At 46.4% G+C, this 23696-nt stretch overlaps 7 protein-coding genes across 7 annotated transcripts; 4 read left to right on the forward strand and 3 right to left on the reverse strand.

Annotated features, from left to right (window-relative positions):
- Window positions 1-276: 276 nt before the first annotated feature.
- Window positions 277-1003, forward strand: F5891DRAFT_988519 (uncharacterized protein; the record flags this gene model as incomplete). Its single annotated transcript, XM_041378009.1, has 3 exons — window positions 277-573; window positions 622-711; window positions 773-1003. 3 exons carry the CDS (start codon window positions 277-279, stop codon window positions 1001-1003), a joined length of 618 nt encoding a protein of 205 aa, XP_041216784.1.
- A 5853-nt stretch (window positions 1004-6856) lies between these two features.
- F5891DRAFT_1200258 (uncharacterized protein) lies at window positions 6857-8665 on the forward strand (the record flags this gene model as incomplete). The annotated part of the gene is made up of 9 exons (XM_041368812.1): window positions 6857-6866; window positions 6921-6973; window positions 7263-7442; window positions 7486-7539; window positions 7596-7691; window positions 7718-8036; window positions 8093-8265; window positions 8338-8364; window positions 8522-8665. 9 exons carry the CDS (start codon window positions 6857-6859, stop codon window positions 8663-8665), a joined length of 1056 nt encoding a protein of 351 aa, XP_041216785.1.
- Window positions 8666-9760: 1095 nt separating this feature from the next.
- On the forward strand, window positions 9761-12063 carry F5891DRAFT_1079878 (kinase-like domain-containing protein). The gene is made up of 6 exons (XM_041363421.1): window positions 9761-10030; window positions 10078-10353; window positions 10411-10639; window positions 10690-11022; window positions 11074-11472; window positions 11527-12063. Exons 1-6 carry the CDS (start codon window positions 9950-9952, stop codon window positions 11982-11984), a joined length of 1776 nt encoding a protein of 591 aa, XP_041216786.1. The 5' UTR covers window positions 9761-9949; the 3' UTR covers window positions 11985-12063.
- Window positions 12064-16325: 4262 nt separating this feature from the next.
- F5891DRAFT_1200262 (uncharacterized protein) lies at window positions 16326-16553 on the reverse strand (the record flags this gene model as incomplete). Its single annotated transcript, XM_041368813.1, has 2 exons — window positions 16326-16471; window positions 16526-16553. The coding sequence occupies 2 exons, from the start codon at window positions 16551-16553 to the stop codon at window positions 16326-16328; spliced, it is 174 nt and encodes a 57-aa protein (XP_041216787.1).
- Window positions 16554-16737: 184 nt separating this feature from the next.
- On the reverse strand, window positions 16738-17445 carry F5891DRAFT_1200263 (uncharacterized protein; the record flags this gene model as incomplete). Its single annotated transcript, XM_041368814.1, has 2 exons — window positions 16738-17009; window positions 17067-17445. The coding sequence occupies 2 exons, from the start codon at window positions 17443-17445 to the stop codon at window positions 16738-16740; spliced, it is 651 nt and encodes a 216-aa protein (XP_041216788.1).
- A 571-nt stretch (window positions 17446-18016) lies between these two features.
- F5891DRAFT_1132294 (uncharacterized protein) lies at window positions 18017-18763 on the reverse strand (the record flags this gene model as incomplete). The annotated part of the gene is made up of 5 exons (XM_041364729.1): window positions 18017-18047; window positions 18085-18272; window positions 18324-18337; window positions 18380-18611; window positions 18662-18763. 5 exons carry the CDS (start codon window positions 18761-18763, stop codon window positions 18017-18019), a joined length of 567 nt encoding a protein of 188 aa, XP_041216789.1.
- Window positions 18764-21076: 2313 nt separating this feature from the next.
- On the forward strand, window positions 21077-22851 carry F5891DRAFT_988523 (uncharacterized protein; the record flags this gene model as incomplete). The annotated part of the gene is made up of 6 exons (XM_041378010.1): window positions 21077-21353; window positions 21396-21545; window positions 21961-22023; window positions 22104-22297; window positions 22546-22671; window positions 22711-22851. The coding sequence occupies 6 exons, from the start codon at window positions 21077-21079 to the stop codon at window positions 22849-22851; spliced, it is 951 nt and encodes a 316-aa protein (XP_041216790.1).
- Window positions 22852-23696: the final 845 nt, after the last annotated feature.

Consider the following 23696-nt stretch of genomic DNA (forward strand, 5'->3'; position numbering starts at 1 on the left):
TCAATATGGAAACCTTACCCGATACGTGATTAGTATTGATTGAGACCAGTTGCTGAGAAACCTATGTAATTCTAATCAACTCGGAATCATTAGTAGCTTGTTTGTATGGTGCAAACCCTGCAGCAAATATCCCCTCCATGATGCCCGTGCATTGGGAAAGTCACCAGTGGAGCTCAGCCCCATGTAGCAAAGATCGGACGGACCTTAAGAACTTTTTTTCATAGAATATTGAAGAGTCAGTATTTCGGAAGAGAGTCTAGAGAACTACATTTCACCATGCCTCCCACTAGTGTTGATTCGGTCTCAAATCCATATGATCTTGATGATAGGGCAGAAACTCTCCTCATAGCCGCTGGACTCGTCGAGGCAGGTGAAGACGACATCGTGATATCTGCATATCCAAGCAGAGGCTATACACCTGACAGTCAACATAGCCATGATTATTACCCATGCCTCAGGGGCAACGCGCACGGTCAAGCCGCCCCTGTGTACTCTTGCGGGTGCTACCGACGTAGTACAAAAGTTGAACATACAGACGCACCCGAACAACTCCAGGAACTCGGGCCTGAACAGGTACAATTGCTGCCTTATCCTTTACACTCAGTTCTTATGATGTTCCAGGAGGTTGATAGTAGTGGCGAAATCCGGCCTTTAAAGCGTAAGAGGTCCGAGTTAAGCTTCGAGTCAGACTCTCTAGGAGATTTGGTTATGGTGAGCTAGACTTGTCATTTCATCACCGTACGTATCATTAGTTAATGGCTCTATAATTCAGACGCCACACCACTTTGGACAAAACCTGACCAATATCCAACGTGCTAAATCAGTGCTGGCACTTGAAGGACCGAAGCGCAGGAAGCTGGGGAAGGTCTTCGAATTAAATAGAAGTGCAACTCACGAAACTTTGATCCTGAATGTCGTGAAACGTCTCGAAGCTGCCATTGATAGGCAGACGGAGGTACTGTCAAAGATTTATGACGGTGTTCTGGAGAGCCGTGCTAAGTAACTTGCTTATTCATGTATACAATACCTTCAGTTGTATTCTTGTATTCAAATTGAAAAGTCGTGAACGTCTGAAGTGCGACTCGAGTCGACGTGGACATGCCAACTTGGAAAAATTCGGAGTCTGAGAGCCATGTCATTTACTGACGTTCAGAACAAATAGTCGTAACCTACCTTTTTGAGGAGGTCGCCATGATGTTAGTATGTCATATCTATACAATTTCTCACACACTGAGATTTCTTAGTGAAGCTGGGGCAGCTATCATGATGTCAGGTCCGAACCCGACTTCAACCGGATCATCCATAGTCACTAGCAGGCTGGCAGTCATCATGCCCAGCTTTCTCTACCACTACAACGCATGAGAGTTCATTTACTACTGGCCAATATACTGTTACTTCTCATCATTCTGATGGCTGAGCATTTCAAGTGCCATGAGAAGTGTGGACGGACTTTTTCAGCAGCAGGAGGTCTGACCCGCCACTGCAAAAGTTGTTCTCACTGGCAGCAGCAATTAGATCGACAATCAATACATTTCAAATGTGGCTTAGATGGCATACAAGGATCTGCGGTGAAGAAAGTAAAGCTCAGTATCACTACGACAGCGACAGTAAGTCTTTCTACTTACCCTACCTATTCTTTATTCAATTAGACTAGGATATCTCAACCTCAGGCATGCAGGTGGTGCCCGCTCCAACTCAGGCCGCAGCAGATGCATCTTCAAGTTCTAATGGCTTTTTTGGGGCCACATCTGCTTCCAGTAGCAGTTGTGATCATGCACTCCCATCGTCTGGTACAGCTCCGGTTCTTCAGCCATCAACAGAGCTTCAGGAGCCTAGCGTTTTGCATAAGCAGTCTGAACCATCTATACCAATTTCTACTCCTGGTTCACATGATATCCGTCCTACTCGCTCTCACCGGTTACCTATGCAATTTAGAGACGAGCCTCCAGTGCCGCCACCTGCAATCCCACAGCCCACTCCATCTACTCTTGTCCGAGTTATTCTCCACGTATTTGATTCTTTCCGGACATCCATAAACCAATTTGGCATTGGACGAGAGTATCGTCATCGACCAACGCACGATCCTGATGCATTTGTCTCTGTGGATCAGCTTTCCAATTTCTATCCCAGCTCACGTCCAAACGCTGAGCTATCTAGTAATCCAGAGGTGGCATCTTCCTCAAAGCCTCCCCCTTGGCCTTGGAAGAACATGAGTATCTGGTGCCTCATGACTTGGATGTTGACCGAAAGCAGCCAAACATCCCATGCTCAAGCCACACGGCTGGTCAATGAAGTCCTATTAGCTGAGGATTTCCGAATTGAGGACGTAAAGGGCTTCAATGCCCATACTGAAATGAAGCATTGGGATTCTTCAGAAGCGCAACTGGACGACAATGATATATACCGAAGGGATGGGTGGAAAGAAATGGCTGCAGAGATTCTAGTACCGACCCGGGAGAAGAATCCAGATGGAAATGGGCAGCCCTTTACGATCCCTGGATTCCGGTACCGGCCCCTCACAGCTGTCATTCATGCCGCTTTCTCAGAGGCAACATCCAAATGGTTTCATTTCACTCCCTTCAAGCGCTTTTTGAAGTCTCCCGTGACTGGTCAAGAGCAACGTCTTCATGATGAGCTCTATACATCAGACGCATGGATTAAGGCTCACGACGACCTGCAGAAGCAAAGACGAGACAATGGCTGCAAGCTTGAGAAAGTCATTGCTGGACTCATGTTTTGGTCGGATTCTACGCATTTGGTGCAGTTTGGGAACGCATCAGCATGGCCACTTTACTTATACTTCGGAAACCAGTCCAAATACACCTGTTCCTGCCCCACTTCTGGTGCATGCCACCGTGTGGCCTTCATTCCCGCGGTAAGTGTACCTATACATACTAGTATCATTGTGCTAATGGTCATCAACTTGTCCTTGGCAGCTTCCAGAATCCATCAAACAATTTATTGCGAGGATTACCTCAGTTAAAAGGAAGAGCTACCACGACATTCTTGCCCACTGCAAGCGTGAGATGTTTCATGCTATCTGGTGTATTTTAATAGATGACGACTTTCTTGATGCGTACAGAAATGGCATAATAATCAAATGTCATGATGGGGTATACCGCCGAGTATTTCCTAGGATATTTACTTACTCTGCAGATTACCCTGAAAAGTGTGTAGAATGTGTGCTTCTCACCCTGTTTCTGCTAATAAGACCTTGAAGAGTTCTCATCGCAGCAATTCGCGACAAGGGTGTGTGTCCCTGTCCTCAGTGTCTGCTTCCAAAATTATTATTTGGTCGCATTGGACTTCGCTCTGATATGTTGGGAAGAGTTGCAAGAGTGCATAGATTTATTAAAGGTGCTGTTGTCGCTGCACGCAATGCCATCTACAATTTAGGTACCCCAATCAAGGGTGCTGCTGTCGAATGTCTTCTAAAAGAGTCCTCGCTTGTGCCCACCATTGTAAGCATATCTTGTCTTTATCTCACTCGGTCTTCGTTTCACCTCACCTACAGAACACCTTTGCTGAGCAATTGGGCCCTTTCGGCTTTGACTGCTTTTCAATGCTTGTTGTCGACCTTTTACATGAGTTCGAGCTGGGCGTATTCAAATCTGTATTCAAACATCTTATCAGGCTACTTTATGCTATAAATCCTGAATGGATAGGTGTCCTGAATGAACAGTAAGACATTTGACTGTCATGAGGGCTGCAGGTTCTGTTTCTAATGTGGATACTGCATCCCATAGCTTTCGCTTGATCCCTTCCTTTGGCAAGGGCACTATTCGACGCTTTCCAACCAACATATCTGAAGTCCGGCAAAATGTTGCAAGGCACTTTGAAGACGTTTTACAAGTTAGCTGGGCAGTTTTCACCGATTCCAACACTGACCTGCTTCCTCTTTCAAAACAGTGCGCAATCCCTGCCTTTGAAGGGTTGTTCCCTAGAGAGCATGACAATGTTATTCGGCTCCTTCTTTTTCGACTCGCAGAATGGCATGCCCTAGCTAAACTCCGACTTCACACTGATGACTCATTAAGCAAACTCGACGAAGCGCTGAATGCCTTGGGCAAGCAACTCCGGAAGTTTCAGCAGTTCACATGTTCAGCTTTTCAAACCATGGAACTTCCGCATGAAGTAGCTGCACGTCAGAGGAGGCAGAATGCTAATTGTCAGTCTACCAATCAAGAGGCAAGGGGGTCTGGCGCTCGTTTCAAAGCCTTCAATCTTCTAACCTACAAATTGCACGTGCTTGGTGATTATGCTGCTTCAATCAGGTTGTTTGGTACAACAGATTCATATACCACCCAGATTGTACGTGTTTCATGCTCAGCTATATTGACCATATTGACACTCTGTGTTTCGCAGGGCGAACAGGCCCATTGTTTTATCAAATTTCTGTATCAAACTACAAACAAACAAGATGCTTCAAAGCAGCTGGCCAAGCAGGAATGAAGGCGCACTCGCGTCCGACGGCAACAGTCATCCGAGTCAACAATCCTCACTCACAACATATGCACCAGTGACCTACCACCTGAAGCCCATCATTTTTTGTCTCACAATATCCACAACGTCATGAATTTGGCCTCATACCTCAGTGAACACAGGGACGATCCAGCGATTGAAGTAAGGCAGAACAGCTGACTGACATTTTTTATTGCTGCCAATACCCAAAGAACTTTATTCCGAAACTGAAAAATCATCTTCTCTCACGACTACTCAACTTGGACTATGATGGCGATGAGCGAAATTTCAGTGACACCGAACGCAACAGCGTACTGTTCATTTGCAACCTTAATCAAGTCCGCCAAGCTAAGCAATTGCAAATCAATTACACAACATATGACATTTGCCGCGACCAAGACACTCTGAAACCAGGGCATGGCCAGTCCGTAATGACACTGTCAAGGGAACAAGGCGTTGGCGCTCATCCGTTTTGGTATGCACAAGTTTTGGGTGCTTTCGTCATTCAGATACTCCATGTTGGTGCGGATGCTCGTAATCGCTCTCCTCAATCGATGGAATTCTTGTGGGTCCAGTGGCTCGGTGTAGTTCCACGCTACCGCTGGGGCTTCAAGGAAGGCCGGCTCCCAAAAGTCAGATTTATACCAGATTCCCCTGCTGCATTTGGTTTCCTCGACCCCTCTCTTGTCCTCTGAGCTTGCCATCTTATACCGGCCTTTGCTAATGGTCGTACGGATGATCTCCTGAGGCATGGCCCCACAGTTGCACGGCCATTTGGAGAAGTAGATGACTGGACCGCATTCTATGTTAACATGTGAGTCAGTGGATATGGTTGAAGACTCCTGATGATTGATTGCGCAACAGTTTTGCTGATCGGGATATGTTTGCACGCTTTGCATGCATTGGTGTCGGTCATCAAATTCAGTATAGTTTGCCAAATGCGACTGAGGATGAAAATTTCATAGGAGACGATGATGATGAACGTCTAGCTGAGGGCGATCTGGAACCAACTACAAGCAATGCTGGTGGGCAGATACTCGACTCTAATGTTGGCAATTGCCTGAATCAAGTTCTAGGCGATGAAACTGATAATGATAATGAAGAGGACGTTGAATCTGATGATGAAGAAGATATTGAATCCGATGCTCTGGATGATGAAGGCTGTAGCTCAGAGGATTACGGGGAATCTGAAGATGAGGGATCAGACTTTAAATTTTAGGGTCGACTTACTACTGTGTCTGTATGTGGCGCAACTTAAGTTGATTGTATTACCATGACATCCGTTCCTTGGTGGAGCATGGCCAAACAGCTCTAATCCTAGCCTTACATTTGAACTTTGAGATCACTCCTCTTGTTCGATCAGGTTAATGTTGTTACTAACCGGTACTGCAGCCCTGGGGATCCCTCGGCCCTCCGAGTCCGAGTCCTGCCAGTGAGAAATCAGCGCCGTGTGACCGTGCGTTACTACATTGTGACTTCTGTTTATTACTGCGACTTCGACTTATCTCAGGCTTGGTATATCAAGATTTTCACTTGTATTGTTGGGTGCCACCACCACTAACTGGTGAGCCTAGTAGTTCGACTTTATTGCCTCACCCATTGACATGACCACAGAACAATTCTCAAGTGATTGTTATCATAGTGCGCCGCATCGCAAATCCATTTTCGTTCATCAGAAGTCATCACCAACTCTGACAGAGGAACCTCAGGGATCGCCATTATGGCCAGGTCTGTTTTGGTGAGTACTTCAGTTAGTTGCAATAAACTGTCCTAAGGTATCAGTGAAGGAATCTCAGCGCAAGACTGCCCTTGGATGAACATGAATGAGGTCACCACCGTCAGCCACCCAAAATTGGCCAATCACCTCTATGTCATCATAATCTCTGTGAGGCACACATTGACAAGCTACTTGGGTGGAGGAGGTAGGCTGCCATAGGCACCCATTCATTTTTCAAACATCACCCGACCCGTTCATTATGGTGAGTTTGCGTCTCACATAATTTAGTAATTGCTTTCAAAGATATGTCATACAGGTCTGCTCTAAACGCCTTGTCGAAATTTTTTAAATCATTCCGCTGTATGTGGCACCTGCAGGATTGAGCTTCGACTTTGAGTGAGAAGTTGAACATGTTGTAGATTTTGGCTGATGAGTATCCACGCTCTCCGCAAAAGAGGTTAAAACCCTTCTTTTTGGACCCGCAGAGACAAAAATCGGATTATATTCAAAGTTCCATGACCTCACCATGTGTGAGCGTGGCTTTGCAAGCGCTGCTACCATTCGATTGGCATACATTCAGTCTATTGCTTTGGTATTCGCCTATGTTATGTGGTGCAGATTCACTACCTGCCTCGATGCGAGCAAGATGGGGTTGTGAGCTCGAGATGGGACATTAGCATGTCTCAATGTTTGTCGCTTGATTTGAGTGTGTGGCACTGTTCTCTGATCGCTTGTTTTTCAGGCTGCCACTGCTGCAAGGAGGCCAAGAGTGAAATTACTGCTGACGGTGCTTCTGTAAATGCTGAGAAAGCATGCCCAGGAACCGAGGGCTCTGCGAGCTCAGCTGACTACCCCAGCACAAGAAGGTATCTGTCATTGGCACAGCTAACAAGCAAAGGATCTAGCCGCAGATAATTCTTTGGCCCGTGAAGCAGCCGAAGCTGCAGCAGAAACCACCGCACCCTGTTACTCTCCATTGCATTCCAGGACATCGCATGAAGAACACCCAGTCGATACTTGCGCAGATACTTACACAATACTATTACTACTGGTACCACCTAATCCTCACTGAACCTCCCTTCAGAACAACCTTGCCGAACTCTGGGCCCTCCTCGACTTTGTCCTACCCAAGATATTCAACTCCATGAAGTCATTTGACGAGTCGTACAACACGCCATTCGCGAACTCGGGTACATGGGACAAGATCGAGTTGAACGAAGAGGAGGCTCTGCTCGTCATACGGCGGTTGCATGAGATGGAGAAGGTGATGAAAGTCGGCATGAGTGCGCACAGAGTCAGCTGTATAGGCAGATGAAGAAGCACAAATGATCGCCAATGAGAAGGATGTGAAGGGGTACATTGTTTTTGCTTTTGGTGGAGCGGGGAGGACATGGTGCTGATTTTTTTTGTTTTCTAGCGTGCGAAGGGTTTGAGCAATGATGCATTGGTTGGGTCGGCTGGCAAACTCGAGTCGCATATCCTTCCCAAGTTCTTTGCAATCCTTCCAATGTTTGTTGGTCAATCTCACGCATGGCTCAGCGCCTAGGCAAAAACCCAGAAGACTACCCCGATGCTAAATTTCAGCCTCATGTGCAAGTCGCTTTGAGATTAAAAGCAAAGGGTGGAAGCGCCCGTAACGGCGACGTTATACCCTATGTGTTCTGCGTCGCTCCTGGTGAAGAGACCGTGAAGACTGCACAAGCAGATCGCGCCAAGCATCCAGACGAAATCAAGAGGGCTGCAGGGGAACTTACCGTGGATTACGAGCACTACCTTGCTAACCAGGTCCTACCACCTATTGAGCGACTGTGTGAGCCTATTGAAGGGACAGATAGGGCACGGCTTGCTGAGTGCCTTGGTGAGCGTTGAAACACCGATGCCTGCAAACTAAACTCAACTCAACGTTTCTAAAAGGACTGGACCCGGGGCGTTATCGTATTAGTGGAAGCACGCCGGCCGGATCAACGCTCACAACATTAGATTCCCTCGTCTCTGATGCAGAGCGATTCCGCGACGTGGCCCCATTCCTTGTACGCTGCCGCGGGTGCGCAGGACAGATGGCGTTTCCTCCGATCTACGATAGAGATGTATGTGATCGCATCCCAATTTGTACTTAGGGCTGTCTGACATCGAACAGGCGTCGATTCTGTTGTCATCAGGGCCAACCTGCCCCGCGTGCAGTGCACGTAAGTGCGCCAATTCTTCATAGTATACATTGCTACAACGCTGACGGCTAGTATTTGGGGGTCAGAATCACTGAGACGGCACTATAAAATGATCGCCGGTAGTTCTCATCGAGTATGAGGCATCTACTCACCTTAATTCCGTCTCAATCCTGGCCAGAACCACCCCTTCACTCTTTTCCAGAACCCCAGCGAAGCGTCCGTCCCTTCCGCATTCGCCTCTGCATCTCGCTCTGCCCGAATCGCTGCATCTGCCCTAATCATTACATCCGTCCAGTGGCGCCTCCTCACTTGTCCGCAATAAACCGTTTTCGAGGCCATGGATCTTAAACGACGTCCTGTTAATCAATTATGCACACAATGAGTAACTGTAGCACTTACTATACTTTTTTTCCTTGGAGAATATGAACTTACTTCGATTGCAAGGTTCTGTGGTTTTTCGTAGCGCGCTTCTTTTCGACTACAACACGCCAAACAAATCAAGGTAAATAAGTTGCAAGTAACGCCAGAATTTACTGACTACCCTGCCGGCAGTGGGTCATCGTTACTGAACGCAGTTGGCCAATTCGTTTCGTGGTTGGAGTCGTACGACAGGATCTGTACGCCCAATAGGTACATAGGCTCGGAGACGGGTGCCTGCAGCAGGCGCTAAGGAGGTAGTCAGACTCGATGGCGCTCTGCTGGACGTTTTTGACATGGGCTTCGCTTTCCTTGTCAGTTCGCTAAAGCTAGTGTAGACGTTGTATTCCATTGTGACTCCTAGATGAATCGTTCCTTTCGTACTGGCAGATCCATACGGGACGCACTTGAATGGCATCGCACGCGTGACTTGAAGCTTGAAAGTCCCAGTACTGCTTACTCTCACCACACCAGCAGATATATGGGCTTATGGTACTTAGATATGCTTATTGTTTGATTTTTATCGATCTAGTCAAAGGCAGGTAAGCTATAACATTCATAGTGCGTGATCTCAGTGTACCCAAAGTCACTGTCTGACGACGGTCATGCTGGATTGCTATATAAAATGTTACTTTATCGCGCAATTCTGATGAAAAACTGTAGACGTCAGAACATTAGCTTGAAACCCAATATGGGTTCCTATTGGTATATTGAAAGAAAGCGGAAATAAAGAAGAGACTATGGATCAGTAATATGACTTGTGGTTGGTACGGTAGAGTGTAGAATTACGAACACTAGCTAGAGAGCTGATAATGGCTTATATGGGGTTCACCAAAGGGCAAGCAAAAGACAAAAGAGATCACAGATCAGGCATCTAATACGTGTTTCACAAGCCACCGCATAGCCATATATTGGCAAAACATATTTGCTTGACCTTATAAGGTAAATATGGCCATATCATGCTTTGTGGTTTTTTGTGATGAAATCTATTCTGCCTTGCCTGTGACTTCGCGAAGTGCTTCGAAGTGTACTTCGAATCACTTCGTTGACAACGAAATCTACTGAAGTGTGTCAAATTTCCACTTCAGTTCGCCTCGCGGCAACACTAGTCGACATAAGTACCCGTGACGTCGAATTCACAAATCATCTGGGATTCCATTTTCACCCCTCTTGACACGCCCCCCACAGAATGCAAGGTAAATATAATACTAATACAGTTCTGGAGCTCTGGTATCTCCGAGCTGATCATCTACTGGGTGAAGGAAGCTTTGTACGCCCATGCTGTCCTCCGTGATTCTATGCCTAACATTTTCTCAGGGACGGGTGTACAAGGCCACTCGAGTAGTTACCGGTCAGATCATGGCCGTCAAGAAATCCCGAGCATCTCTCGCACTCAAAACCACCCTCTTAAATCATGAGCGACGGGTTCTGCAGCGTCTGCAGGGGCACCCTTCCATCACAAGAGTCATCGCCTATGGACGATTGGTGCATTTCGAGTATCTTGCTATGCAGCTCCTCGGGATGAACCTTAGTGAAGTGCGAGGACGCCGTCCTCTACCAGCAGTAAACACCTTAGCAGTTGCTGATCAGATGGTATGTAGCATGAGCCATCTCTAGTCCATTAGTAGGCTCATACTGACCTTGCGCTAGATCTCGGCTCTCGAACACATACACGCGAACAAACTTGTCCACTGCGACATCAAACCTGGGAACATCATCCTCCACCCCACCGATTCCAAGCGCCTGTATCTGGTCGACTATGGGCTCACCCGGGCTATTGCACATGAGGTCCAACCCAACCTCTCTACAGATGCACCCCTGACATCACATGTCATTGGTACTCTGGAGTACGTCAGCTTGAACATCCATCGTCACATTCGTAAGTTGGCCCAGTATCATATGCTTCCCTCTTACACGACAAGGCTGTAGGATCAGCTCCGCGTGACGATATAGAATCTCTTGGCTATACGCTCCTTAGTCTTGCTCGGGGCGACCTTCCATGGACATACAACACTCAACATGGAACAAGAAAGAATCAGGAAGTTCAAGTTCGGATCAAAAAGCAGCAATTTAGCGGTGCTGACATGGCCCCCGACGGACTTCCTTGCTTTGGTCAAATGATTGACTACGCACGCAGCTTGAAGTTTAATCAGCTACCGGACTACGAGCTGCTGCGTTTGCAAATACAAGAAACCCGTGCACTAGCTGGCTTGCTGGACCCTGCTAAAATCAACTGGAATATTCCGGCTGAGGTTTCGTCAGGTCTGCTGATTTTCCTTGGACATATTTTTTCGACTGAGCGCTCCTCTATAGACTCTCCGTCGTGTCCCCTTACATGTGTGGATACCATTTCCCTCTGCCCTGGACAGATTGTATGCTGCCAAATCGATGTTCGCACAACACTTGAGGGCTACAGCGCTCGAGCGGGTGATCCATTGTTCTGGCGGGATCCCAGTCTCTCCCCTGAAAAATGGGACACAGCGGTCCGCCCTGCGGTTGTTCTCCGGGTTGGAATAGACGAACGAAGCAAACTCCAGAGTATTGTAGTCATCTGTATCGGACAAGGAGTCCTCTCTTCCACTGACATGAATGTTGTTCCCATTTCCTCCTCGCCTACTGAGGGCAGTTTGACACCGAGTCCTGCTTGGCCGCTCTCTGACTCCTACTGCTACATATTTCCTTGGTTGATGCGATTTGTGTGCTACCCGGGCGAGGAACTCCATATTCTTCTCGTACTTAAACCAGCAAAGCTGATTTGATCTATCTAGGTCCAACCTGTTCCTTCTCCCTGGACGATTAGCAAAACCGACGTCGATCTCCTCCTCCAGAAGTTTGATAATCACACCTTCGCAGACACGTTACCGTTGCGGGACCGATTCATTACTTTCCAATATCCCTTTGTCAAGATCACTGCATTTGGCCCGGATTTTTCTCGTGGCAATGGGGAAGGCATGCCCATCGAATGGGGAGGATACAGAGCATGGTACGATGAGTGGCAAACTGTCAAGGAGCGTCGCGAGAAACTTGACCAGGGCTCAAGCGATTATAAACGCGCTCTGCCCGAAAGTTATTTTGCCTCGGACTTTGAGCAATGGGGGGGTTATCAGATGGAACTGAGCTCATCTGTGACGGCGGGTGTGGATGACAACGGTGACACTGGGTTGCCTGTGCTGCCCGTGATCGCTGAAGTCGAGATGTCTCGCGATGTGCGTTTTACTATGTAGAGCTTCGTGATGCCATACTGTACAATTTGCATGCCAACCTGCAACTGATACTCGTACCTCGAGCTCTCAATTCCCAACTTTCTGGTTGAGTTCTGTCGACTTGAGATGTCACCAACTTAAGTGATTACGTGATCTATACACTCCGAGGAGATCGCGATGCCAAGCTAACGCCGTGCGTAAGTTCAAACATACTATCCCTTCCACTGCAATTGGCACCCCACAGAAGTCAGCACTTTCACAAAACTCGTATTTCTAGCTACTTAAACACAAAATTCTTAACATCTGTATCATTCTCTCTCTAATGCAACTCATTATGAGGTTGAACGACCACAATTAAGGTCCAGTTTGGACAACGACTCCGGGTTCGAAATTTCTGATTCAAACTGCACGTGATGATTGCACGTGATAGGTCCAGATGGCGTGTAAGTATATAGATAGATAATTGGCATATATATGCGTGTCATATCCATCACTGCCATGGATATTGAAGCGCAAATGCAACACGATCGACGACACAAAATCGTGGTCATTATCATCACCATTGTGGTCGCCCAGGTCACACATCTATACCATCTTTTATTCTTATCCTGCGCTGAAAGAATTCCTTACCACACATCCATACTTACCGGGCAAGCATGGGTATATGAACTGATCAGTGGTCATCCAGACAGGATCAGACACAATTTCGGCGTCGACCTTCAAATTTTCGATGAGCTGTTAGCGGTTCTTAACCGACACGGCTTTGTCCAGTCCCGGAATGGGGTAAGCGTGTCAGAGCAACTCGGCATTTTTCTCTACACATGTGTTACTGGACTTTCGTCTCGCCATGTCAGAGAAAGGTTCCAGCGCTCTCCCGATACGATTACAAGGTAAGTGCCTAACTTTTGATATAACTATTGTTCAAGTTGTGCTGATTTCTGCAGATATTTTAAGCACCTACTCATGTTCTTTTCATCGGCTCCCTTCTACACCTCGAACGTCCGCTTCCCGGACCAAAACACCCCACTTTCTGCGGCAATTCACGCTGACCCTCAATTCCGATTCTTCGACCACTGTATTGGTGCTGTTGATGGCACCCACATCCGCATTTTTGCGCCGCTTGAAGACCATGTTGTCCTGCGCAACAGGAAAGGGTTTTTATCGCAGAACTGCTTGTTTATCTGCGACCTCGACTTCTTTTTCATTTACTCACTCACAGGGTGGGACGGCTCAGTTGCCGATGCTTCCCTTTGGAATGACGCATGCTCTCATGATTTGCGTGTGCCCGAAGACAAGTATCTTCTAGCCGATGCCGGCTTTGGTACATGCAACGCACTTCTCGTGCCTTATCGAGGTGTCCGCTACCACCTGAAGGAATGGCGTCAAGCTAATCTCGCATGAGTTCCTTTTTTCTTTTGTCAGTCTGTCTATTAATTTTTTTCTAGGCCTAAAGACCCGAAAGAGTTGTTCAACTTGCGACACGCTGCACTTCGCAACATCATCGAGCGGATATTTGGCGTCATGAAACGACAATGGCGCATCTTAATATGCGCGCCTGAATACTCCATGGACATCCAGTCCCGGATCCCAGCGGCGCTTTGCGCCATTCACAACTTCATGCGAAGAAACAACGGTGATATATTTGATCTTGCCCTCGAGTATGGGCATGATCTAGCAGAGGATGATGGTGTTGGATCTGGCGCACATTCAGAGGGACCGGCGGATGCTGCTGAGCGCAGACGCGCAGATGCTCGTAGGGACGGAATCACGCAAGCAATGTGGACTGACTATCTCGCAGAACATGCACGAAGGGGACTCCCATTGCCATAGTTGTAGGTAATACATGAATTTTGTACTACGAAATGATCTGTACGCCGCTACAATACAATCATATATTCTTGTGAGTCAATTGATCACCGTGGTGCACCACCGCAAAGGACTCGCTTCTCTTCCAACCACTCAAGCCTCGTCACCTCATCCAACGAGTAGAAAATGATCGCCTGGTTCTCGTGTTCAGCTAGAAAGTTGGCAATGCCCAAGCGCTCTTTGCTCGTGAGATCTGTATATTTATTGAGGAGGGAAATGGTGCTTCCAACATGTGTGGAAGGCTGAGGCTGTGGCTGCACTGGCGGCAGCGCCGGCGCTAATACAAGAGTCTTCTGCATCTCACGTACTACTTCTACGAGGCTTTTCATCGTTTCGGTGCCCTCCTGCTGTGCCAATAGCGTGGCAGATGGTGGCTGGCCTCGTTTCTGAGAGCCTGCAGCTGACGCAGGCGAAAGCGCGCTGCGTTTTCGCTTTCCCCGGCTTATACTTGTCCATGCCGAGCCACTGGCAGAGGTAGACCCTTCCGTGGAAGGAGCGAGAAAGGTAGATGGAGGGTCCACTGAGGATGGTGGCGGGTACACTGAGGATGGTGGCGGGTACACTGAGGATGATGGCGGGTACACTGAGGATGGTGGCGGGTCCACTGAGGATGGTGGCGGGCCCACTGAGGATGGTGGCGGCCCTGGAAGTGTGTTGTCTGTGGCTGTGGGGATGGAGGATGGTGTGGTGGCATTGGTGGCAGTGGTAGGTCAGAAGACGTGAGAGCCTTTCGACTTGCTTGGCATCAACTGCTGCATGATATCGAAGTGGTCGAAGCCCTTCATCATGAAGGGCCTCGCGTGAGGATGCGACTGAAAACAATATCAGTAGAGGGGTATGCATGCAGTCTATTTGCGATGACGTACCTTTATAAAGCGTGCCCATACGTCATCCTTTTTGTCTGTGATACCCGCTCCATGATCATCACTCCAAGTAAAACCAGAAGTACACTTAATTTCAACAACACTTTGGTATGCTTTCTTTAACTATAAAAATATATGTCATTGATTTGCTGGCGGCTGAAAGTTCACTGGAAACATACCGATGTCCACTTATTTTTGCAAACTGTGCCAACCTTTTCTGCGCCCCTTTGATGCGGGTGTTTTATCTTGAGGTGCGCATATGCTTGATTGAAGGTGGGCGCCTTGAAGCCCCCATCGCCTGATGCAGGAAGGGCCTGCAGAAGGAACTCAAGAAAGGTGGTTTCTTCTGCCTTCATCCACACCGCAGGAGCCTTCCTGGTCGTTCCGCAAGATGCAGCAGCCGATGTCACATCTATAGTACCCCGGGAACATAAGGAATGCGAAGAGCCGCCGCTTGATTTATCAGACATTGTGGTGATACTAGAGTATCTTTTGTTTTATTAGATAATAGATGCTTATTAACGCAGTCAGGTCATCACGTGCGGTTTGAGCCAGAAATTTTGAACCCGGAGTCGTTGTCCAAACTGGACCTAAAGCAGAATTGAGTGAGATAGTCGAAAGTGCCAAAGTCATGCAGAAATGTCACCTGCCAATACATGCCATGATGGAGTTTCAAATTGCACCCCCACTTTGGAAGTGCCGACTGGTGCAGTGCTGTGCGTCTGCATTCACAAGTTTAAGTTAGCAGTGGTGGATGAGGAAAGCTGCGAGCTTCGTCAGACCTGACATATGAGCCATGCATTCAGGTTTCAATTCAGAGAATTGCAAATGGGTTATATAAATACATTGCAGCTGCAGCAAAAGAACAGAATGTGAGTCGTGTTTCGTCATGTTACAATGCACATGGTCTCGACTCTCCCTAGATATCCACCTCGATTTTACAACTACGGCACTAATAACAGTCGCCCTCATACTTAGATATATCTACTATTCAATACTATACTTGCTCATTTGAATGAATACTAATTGACCTTGCCCACTTGCTTGACTGCCAAACTGACTTTAAAATTGGCCTACATGACATATCATGACTCACAGTGACATTTGCGTGACTGCTGACTTCTGTGGGGTGCCAATTGCAGTGGAAGGGATAGTATTCTTACATCTGCAAAACCACTGAAATGAATGCTTAACGTATGCGCATTACGGACACTTACAAACACTTACGACCTCAGTAGTGCACTCATGCGATTGGTGGAATTTTATCAGCGAGTTGATTATCTTATCAATCCAAAAAGCATGTAATCAAGACCAAGATCATTGCGCCTGCAGTACTGTGTTTACAAATGATGCTACTACTGGAAAGGATAGTGACACAAGATCAATGCTAAAGAGTATACTCAGTGTCCAATGATTCATGCAACACATTATAAATCTCCTTATCCACATAACAGTTGAGATAAAAGTGGTCATAGTGCTCTTGAGACATTGTTAAAGTCAAGGAACGGTTAACCTTTTCTCCATACACCAGGACCAACTCCACAGGGTGTGTTACCTCTGTTATGGGAATGACAAACCTGGTGCGGGTTTTGGGCTGCATTTCAGGTGCATAGACCCTCTTGAGCTTCTACAATCAAGTGTCCTCTAGATCCTCGGGGGTTGTTATGATATGAAAAGGTTGGACATAGAGGAGGGGGTGCGACAAGAAGTCAGGAAGTTTTGCAGTTGAGCACTGGGGTGGAGCCAGCTGGAATACAATGCGAACTTGAGCAACTGAAACTAGATAATAGATGTTGTCAGTACATGGATGATAGGTAGTATAAACCAACTTACAACCAGGGTTATTTGCACCTTGATTCATGTCTAAGAAAATCACATCACAATTTTCTGGGTGGAAATGCATCACTTAGCAGTTTGGCTTGGACAGCTTGGCTGGGCATGATGATTGATGGGTGAAATGTCAAATGTAGTTGGATACAAAACTTGGACCAAACCTTGATGGTGCTAAACATCCAGAAGCACTCTTCGACATCATCTGTGTATTGCTAAATGTATTCTGTGACCTTGTGATGAAGGTCAGGGAGTCCATAGGTGTGCATCACATCAGGCCAGCTGAGATTTGAGCCATCAGGAGAGCGAGTGACGGTAAGTGCTGCATTGGCACTATTGGAGAGGATGCCCTTGGTAAAATGATTGTGTATGGGCCTGGGGGCACTGAAATGATGATGTGCGTCGGGGGTGACATGAGAAACCCATGCCATTGTTGGGTCCGTGGCGCATACTTCTTCATCTTCATCGACAACGGCATTAATGAGAGCTTGGTTGTGTTGGCAAAGGAGGAGATATAGATTGAACTGCTGCATCTACTCTTCACGATCAAGGATGTGGACGATCTGCTCCCCGAAATCTTTCTGTTTGCTCATTCTCATGAACGGGCTTTTGCAATGTGTGATTAGAAGCTGTTCACTAACATCCACAGTGAGCTGAACAAGTCCACTGTTGTTCCTAATGGCCTCTGCGAAGCTCAGAAGGAGTTTGAGTTTTGGTATGTAGAAATCCTCCTTGATGTTGCTTTTCCCCTGACGTGCTTCAGCTTCCAGGATCGCCACCTTGCAATTGTGGAATTTGTTAAGTGACACTTGCATTGCTTCGATGCTTGATTCTGTATGGATGGGGTTCTGTGCTTGATACATGAAGTTGATGAGAGCACGAATAGGTCGCACAAATTCAGGAGGAGCAGCACCCGAAATCATGGCAACAATGGTGCACTGGATATCATGATGCTCTCATCCAGTCATCTGTGCCACATGTGAGATCCCAGAAGAGAAGTGATGCATGCCAATACATTTGTGGTGGCTCTTGTAGCATGCATCGAGCTCGTCATTTCCAACCACTTCTTTACACCATTGCAACAGATGGTTGAAGAAGAATTTGTGCAGGGTGTGAAGGATTTCAGGGACAAGGAAAATAAAAACCTGGGTAAGTGGCCAGTCATGCCAGAATGGAAGATGAACACCTAGAAGGAGAAGCTCCTTTGACTTCTTCTGGAACTGGTCAAGATTCCATGGGTCAATTGACTGACTGAGAATGTACAATAGCTCCAGAGTATGCTCTGCTGTGCAAGGATTGTGATGGTTGGTATCCCTGAATTGCTTGTGAGTGGCCAGTGTGATGGGGGAAGCATTCTTTGACACAGAGGCGATCATCAACTGTTCTGGAAGGTCTGCGATCCAAGTGACAAGAGGGGTAAAGCAATATCGAAGTTCACCAAGGGGTCAGGCATAAACTTGCTGACTTTTGCTGCGACTTTTAAGCCAGCAAAGACTAAGTCGACACACTTGTGCCAGACATGCGACTTCAGAATCGTATGATAATTGGGATGTGTTTCAAACTTTGGGATTGGCATATACACCACACATCGCCAAGTGTGGGATGTAGCCTTCATATGAACATCAGAGTTGATGTTGCCAATAGTGAGGAAAAGAGGGTGCATTTCCAGACCGCCTGTCTGTCTTGTGACTGGTGTTTTGTCTGATGCAGCTATTATGGGCACAATAGTCGCCCCTTCAGGCAGCTGATCCTGGAATAGTCGATAGTTAAGGATGTGACAATACAGAAAAAAAATACATACTTGTGTCGAGAATGCTCAATTTGCTGTGAATCACTCTCCATATTCTCACTGCGCACCCTCCCAGACATGCAGAGGGTCAAAAGACATATTTTGAGCAAAAATAGGGTTTCCAAAGAGGCTCTTCGTGACTTCAAGGCCATCACACCATATTAGATGAATGGGAGTGTCAGTGGTGTACCCCTGGACTTCAAACTGTGTGGTCTGCCATTTTGGCCCAGGAGGTAACAGGTCCATCCAGGACAATAGTTCTCGAGCACATGAGAATGCGGGCTTATCTTTCACATTGAACTGATAATGTAGAGTTAGCGAGTAGTATATGGACAGATCATGTAAAATACCCAAGACAGTTTGAGAAAATGATCAATCTCTGTCTGTGTCATGGTCTCAACTAAAAATTTACTGAGTGACCACTCTCCATGATTATGAAAGGGCCAGTACATATTTTTCACCCATTTTGGCTCATGTTCATCGTTCTGAATTTACTGAAATATGTTCTGTCCTTCAATAGGGAACTTCAATGAGGCTAAGAAGTATAGCTTTATGACACCTCCCTACAGTTTAGTCATATTCCCACACCCTGGCTCATAATAAAGCAATTACATGAAAAGTTACAAACATTGAGACACTTTTTTGAGCCACTGTATTGAGCAGTCTGATTGAATTCATCTTCCATGGTCTCATTGACTCCGAACTGCCCATTGTGATGTCTGTGGATTCCACGTAATGCAGGGGGCTTGGTCATGTGTCCTTCAGATCCTGATGGCCAGCATGTCTCAGTTGGGTGGTTTAGGTGAGAAAGTAAGTCATGAATGGATGGAAAATGTTGTTGGCAGTCTGAGTTAGGGCAGGTCATGGCAGGATCTCTTGCATTATCAGAAATGATCTGCTGAGGCCAAGGAATATCGTCCGCTGGAACATTGTTCATTGTGGTTCAAGCATTCCAGATCCGTGTTGATTGCATTGAATTCCTCCAAGTATTTTAAACTCCGATACTTCCTGCTTTTGACTGCTGACAGTCGGTACACATATCATGATATCTACTCGCCAACACTGACACACACCAAACCTGGTTTGTGCATGGTCATGGCTACTTTTCATCCTTGAAGTTCCCTATTTTGCTCTATGAAATTATCATGAATTTTCTACACTACCTTAAGACTTTACATTACAATTTAACAGTTCAAATTAATACTTATGTGGTTCAAAGATTGGTTACAAACATACCACAATGTCTCACAACTTTCTGTATTAGTCAGATGGAGAAAGTTTATAGATGAGAATATGTGAGAAGTAAAAAAGTCATCATGGAACATCTTGACGATGGAGTCACTATGAGTCATATTTCCTTATTTAGATAGTCACACAGCCACATTTAGAGTAGTATATAAGGGATTCTGTTTCCCCTCTGAATAATAGATGCCCTCTTCTTGAAAGATTCCCTTTTGAGAAGAAAGGAAGATTTGAATATCTTCTTAAGTTTCTCACCCTATATTTGAGTGAATATCTGAGTGAATATTAGTTTATTCCCTCCATTCATTTATCATCATTTCCCACAATATACTGATCTTCTGAGGCCTACCTTGAGCCAATCCTTAAATTACACTAGCTGGTACATGGTTATCAGTCGTCTAGTTGTAGTTTCGTCATTCTCTTTATGACACAGGATATCTTTTCTGTGGGGAGAATCTACATATTTCTTAACAATCAGAAAGGAAGACAAATAAGACTAGCACTTTACTCAACAATATTAAGAGCTTGGCTGCTTTAAGGCTACACCAAGAGGGTGTACTCTGTTCTGACCTGTGTCATACTCATTGTGCAGTACCTGAGCAGCAGAGAAGTTAGTTTTGAAGCCACATATTTAGGTTGATTCAATTGTGTTAGAGGCTTAGTTTGATCTCCTCTGATTTTGAGAATAGGAAGTGTTTACAAGATAATACTCTGATTCATTGCATATCATTGCCATCCATTATTATCATCTTATCCTTGCATATCTTTGCAACCATCTTCTTGTAACATCATAGCACTGCATCAAGCTAGTTATTGATTTGGCTACACCATCGTCCATCAATCCTTATCATCTGTGTCCTAAGTACTGCATCAAGCCAGTTAACGGATCAACAACTTTCAAGAGCTTAAGCACTGCATCAAGTCAGTTACCAGTTACCATTCCTGAGATTTCCCTGATCTCACCTCTTTCAAAGTCATTTGGAATTTGCTTTTTTTGACAAACCCAACTTTTACACCTCCTCCCACAAACAACCACATTATCAACCATTGGTATTTGTCTGAACCATTGACTGTGGAGGATAGTGAGAACTGGTGATTTTTATTGCCAATCACATCCTAGTAGGACAACACCATGCATCTCCCACCCAGAGTTCATCTCCCCCCCAGAGCTCATCTCCTCCATCAAGCGACAGACCACTTACCCCACCCAACAATTTAAATGATTGTTTTGTGAGCCCTCACATCATTCAGGATTATACTCCATCTCTTCTAGCCCATGGCATTGTCCGCCACCTCTCTCAGTATACAACCTGTGCAAAATCATAATTTACTCCTTATGCACGCCCTGCTGGGCAAAGTGCACCAGAATTGCGCTGGACAAGGAGGTCAATACTCAGGAATGATCACACTGATATATCATTAACTGATGCAAAGGCGGTATGTTCAATGCTTATCTATCTTATGGTGTGGCATTTAATAAGAATGAACAGGCTGCTGCTATTTTTCGATGTGGCTTGCAGAGCATGGATAAGGAGGCTATCACACAAGGTGTTTCTGCAAAGCAAGTGACTCGTAAAAAGTCATGCTTGCATCTCCTTATGACTGCATGGGAGATAGAGGAGACTGAGCATCATAAAAGACTTCTTGACCTACTTCAGCAGAAGAATGCTCGGGAATACGTTGCAGCATCTAATGAAGCTCACCTGTTCAAAAGGTTCATGACCCACCATCACACAAACCAGCTTGAAGATGACTTTGACTTTGATGTTGGAACTTACAAGGAGGAGCTACAAGCATTCAGTGTTTCAGAGGAGCAATTAAATTAACTCGAGGCCTTTGCAGTCAATCACAACTTCCATGACCCCAACCAGCTGATCACCAAGGATAAATATTCCATGGACCCCTTTGTCAATGATGCTGAATCAGATGACGACGACAAAGACTGGGACGAGCCCATATCAGAAGTTAGTTCTGACAGATCGGGCGTCAAAGGTGAAGGGTTTGCCTTGGAAGCGAGTTTTTGAGGTAACCCCCTCATTTTTCTACTAATATTTAAGTGCTTACATTTATTTCTACAGTGATCAAGTATATATCAATACCATGTTCTTAACCGATCTGCATGTAGCTTGGGGTTCCACTGTTTACCCTTCTATTTCCCGACAATTCAGTGTACTGCATATGACATGTTTGTGTCTCGTGTTTCAACAACATGTAGACAGTGTTTCCCTTCTTGTATCAAATATTGTAGCGCTTGACTGATCACACCTGTTATAATTACATGTTCACCATGAGTGTTCAGACTGAATTCTAGCTTCCACCCTCAATTTGCTGCCTCAATGAAACATGTGTTTGATTTGTCAATGGCCAGTGCCACTATAAATTTAGTCCTGTTCCATTTTCCCCTCAGCTTTTCCAGCTCTCTCTAAGTATGCCTCCCAAGAAGACATCAAAGGGAAAGTGGAAGTCAAAGGTATGATATCAATTATTCATCACTGCATCACTACAAACTAACAAATTTCTAGCAATTACTAAAATAACTGGAGTCCACAGGGAAGAACCCATGTGGAAATACTGCTAGCGCTCAGATTGGACTGGCCATGGAGCATCCGGTAGCACCATCCAGACTGGCTATGCAGCCACCAGCCATGCCCCCCCCGCACAACCAAGGCCGGTGCCATATGTCAATCCCTGCAGCAGGGGCTACCATATATGTACGATATGACAGTTGGTCCATCAATGGCATTGTATGCATGGTTCCCACAGCAGCGCCCCACACGGATGAACCTTCCTAGCTAGGACATGATGGGCAGCCCATCCTCAGTTCGTGCAGCAGTGGCTTCCACAGATGTCAGACCTCCCTAGCTGGGACATGATGGCAGGCCCATTGACCATAACACCTATGCAATTTCTGCCATGGATGGCCCTGCAGATACCTCCCTCTAACTAGCAATTGATAGCTGGCCCATCAACCATACCACCTGCTTGATTTCAGCAGCAGATACCCACACAGTCCACTACCTGTGTGCAGACTCCCATGCTCAATGTGGAAGGAGTCCACCAGGCTGTCAAGAGCTACAGGTCAGGCCTGAGGATGTGGCCAGGCTACAGTGACACATTGGTATGTGTCACATAATTCAGTACTTTATTTTCGACTTAGTTGGACAGCCAAAGGTTGAGAATCGATCCAGTTAGGCGGGCCATCCAACGTGGGCCCATGTGTGCTTATACACGGATGGGCCCACAGTGTGGAATAGCGCCCATGCTAGCGGGTGGGCCAAGTGTCGATGCCATAGCATGAATGGGACAATTGTAATGGGCCACAAGGTACATGGGCCCAGTTATATATCTCGGAAGGGGGGTACAGATGGGCCCAGTTATATATCTCAGAAGGGGGGTACGGATGGGCCTAGCTACTTATTCTTGGGGAAATTTGATGTCGGAAGAGCCAACAGGAAAATTTTGAGCCCATAATAGTATCAGGCATGGCTGGCGAATGGGCTCAGCTCGTATCGGAATAGCTTACGGATGAGCCCAGCTGGTTATTGACAGTATCGGAAGAGGGCACAAGTGAGCCTACCAGTTATTCCTGGGCCCATCACAATACTGAGAAGGGTTAGTGGATGGGCCAACTGGTTATTTTGGGCCCAGTAGATACCAATTCAGTGTGCGGATAGGTCAAATATGCAAGACCTGGCCTGGCACATAACAAATTCAGGTGCAGATCGGCTCAGTACACAAGCATCCGGAAGGGCCCAATTGGTCCTCACATTCAATATGCGGATCGGTCCGGCTGGTAAGGTTTAGGCCCAGTGCACCAATATCCAAAAGGCCCGAACTGGCCCAGCACATGCACATTCCCGCAGATTGGGCCAGTCAAGGTGGGCCCCAATATGCAGGCAAGTCGGGTGGGCCTACCATGAAGGAATTCCCGGTAGTGACACATACTACAGTGACCTATCTCTGTATAATACGAGGGAACGGACGTGCATAATATCCCGTATGATACGGGCCAGCGGACCATGGGCCCATGATAAAAATATTCTCGACTATGACAGATGGGCCGGGAGGCAAATTATTCCCGATGGAGGCGGGTGGGCCCATGCAGGGAATATATAGAGTAGATGAGTGGGCCGATGTAAATGA

This window comes from Suillus fuscotomentosus, assembly GCF_016647785.1.
Source record: "Suillus fuscotomentosus strain FC203 chromosome Unknown F5891scaffold_227, whole genome shotgun sequence".
NCBI classification, from domain to species: Eukaryota; Fungi; Basidiomycota; class Agaricomycetes; order Boletales; family Suillaceae; genus Suillus; species Suillus fuscotomentosus.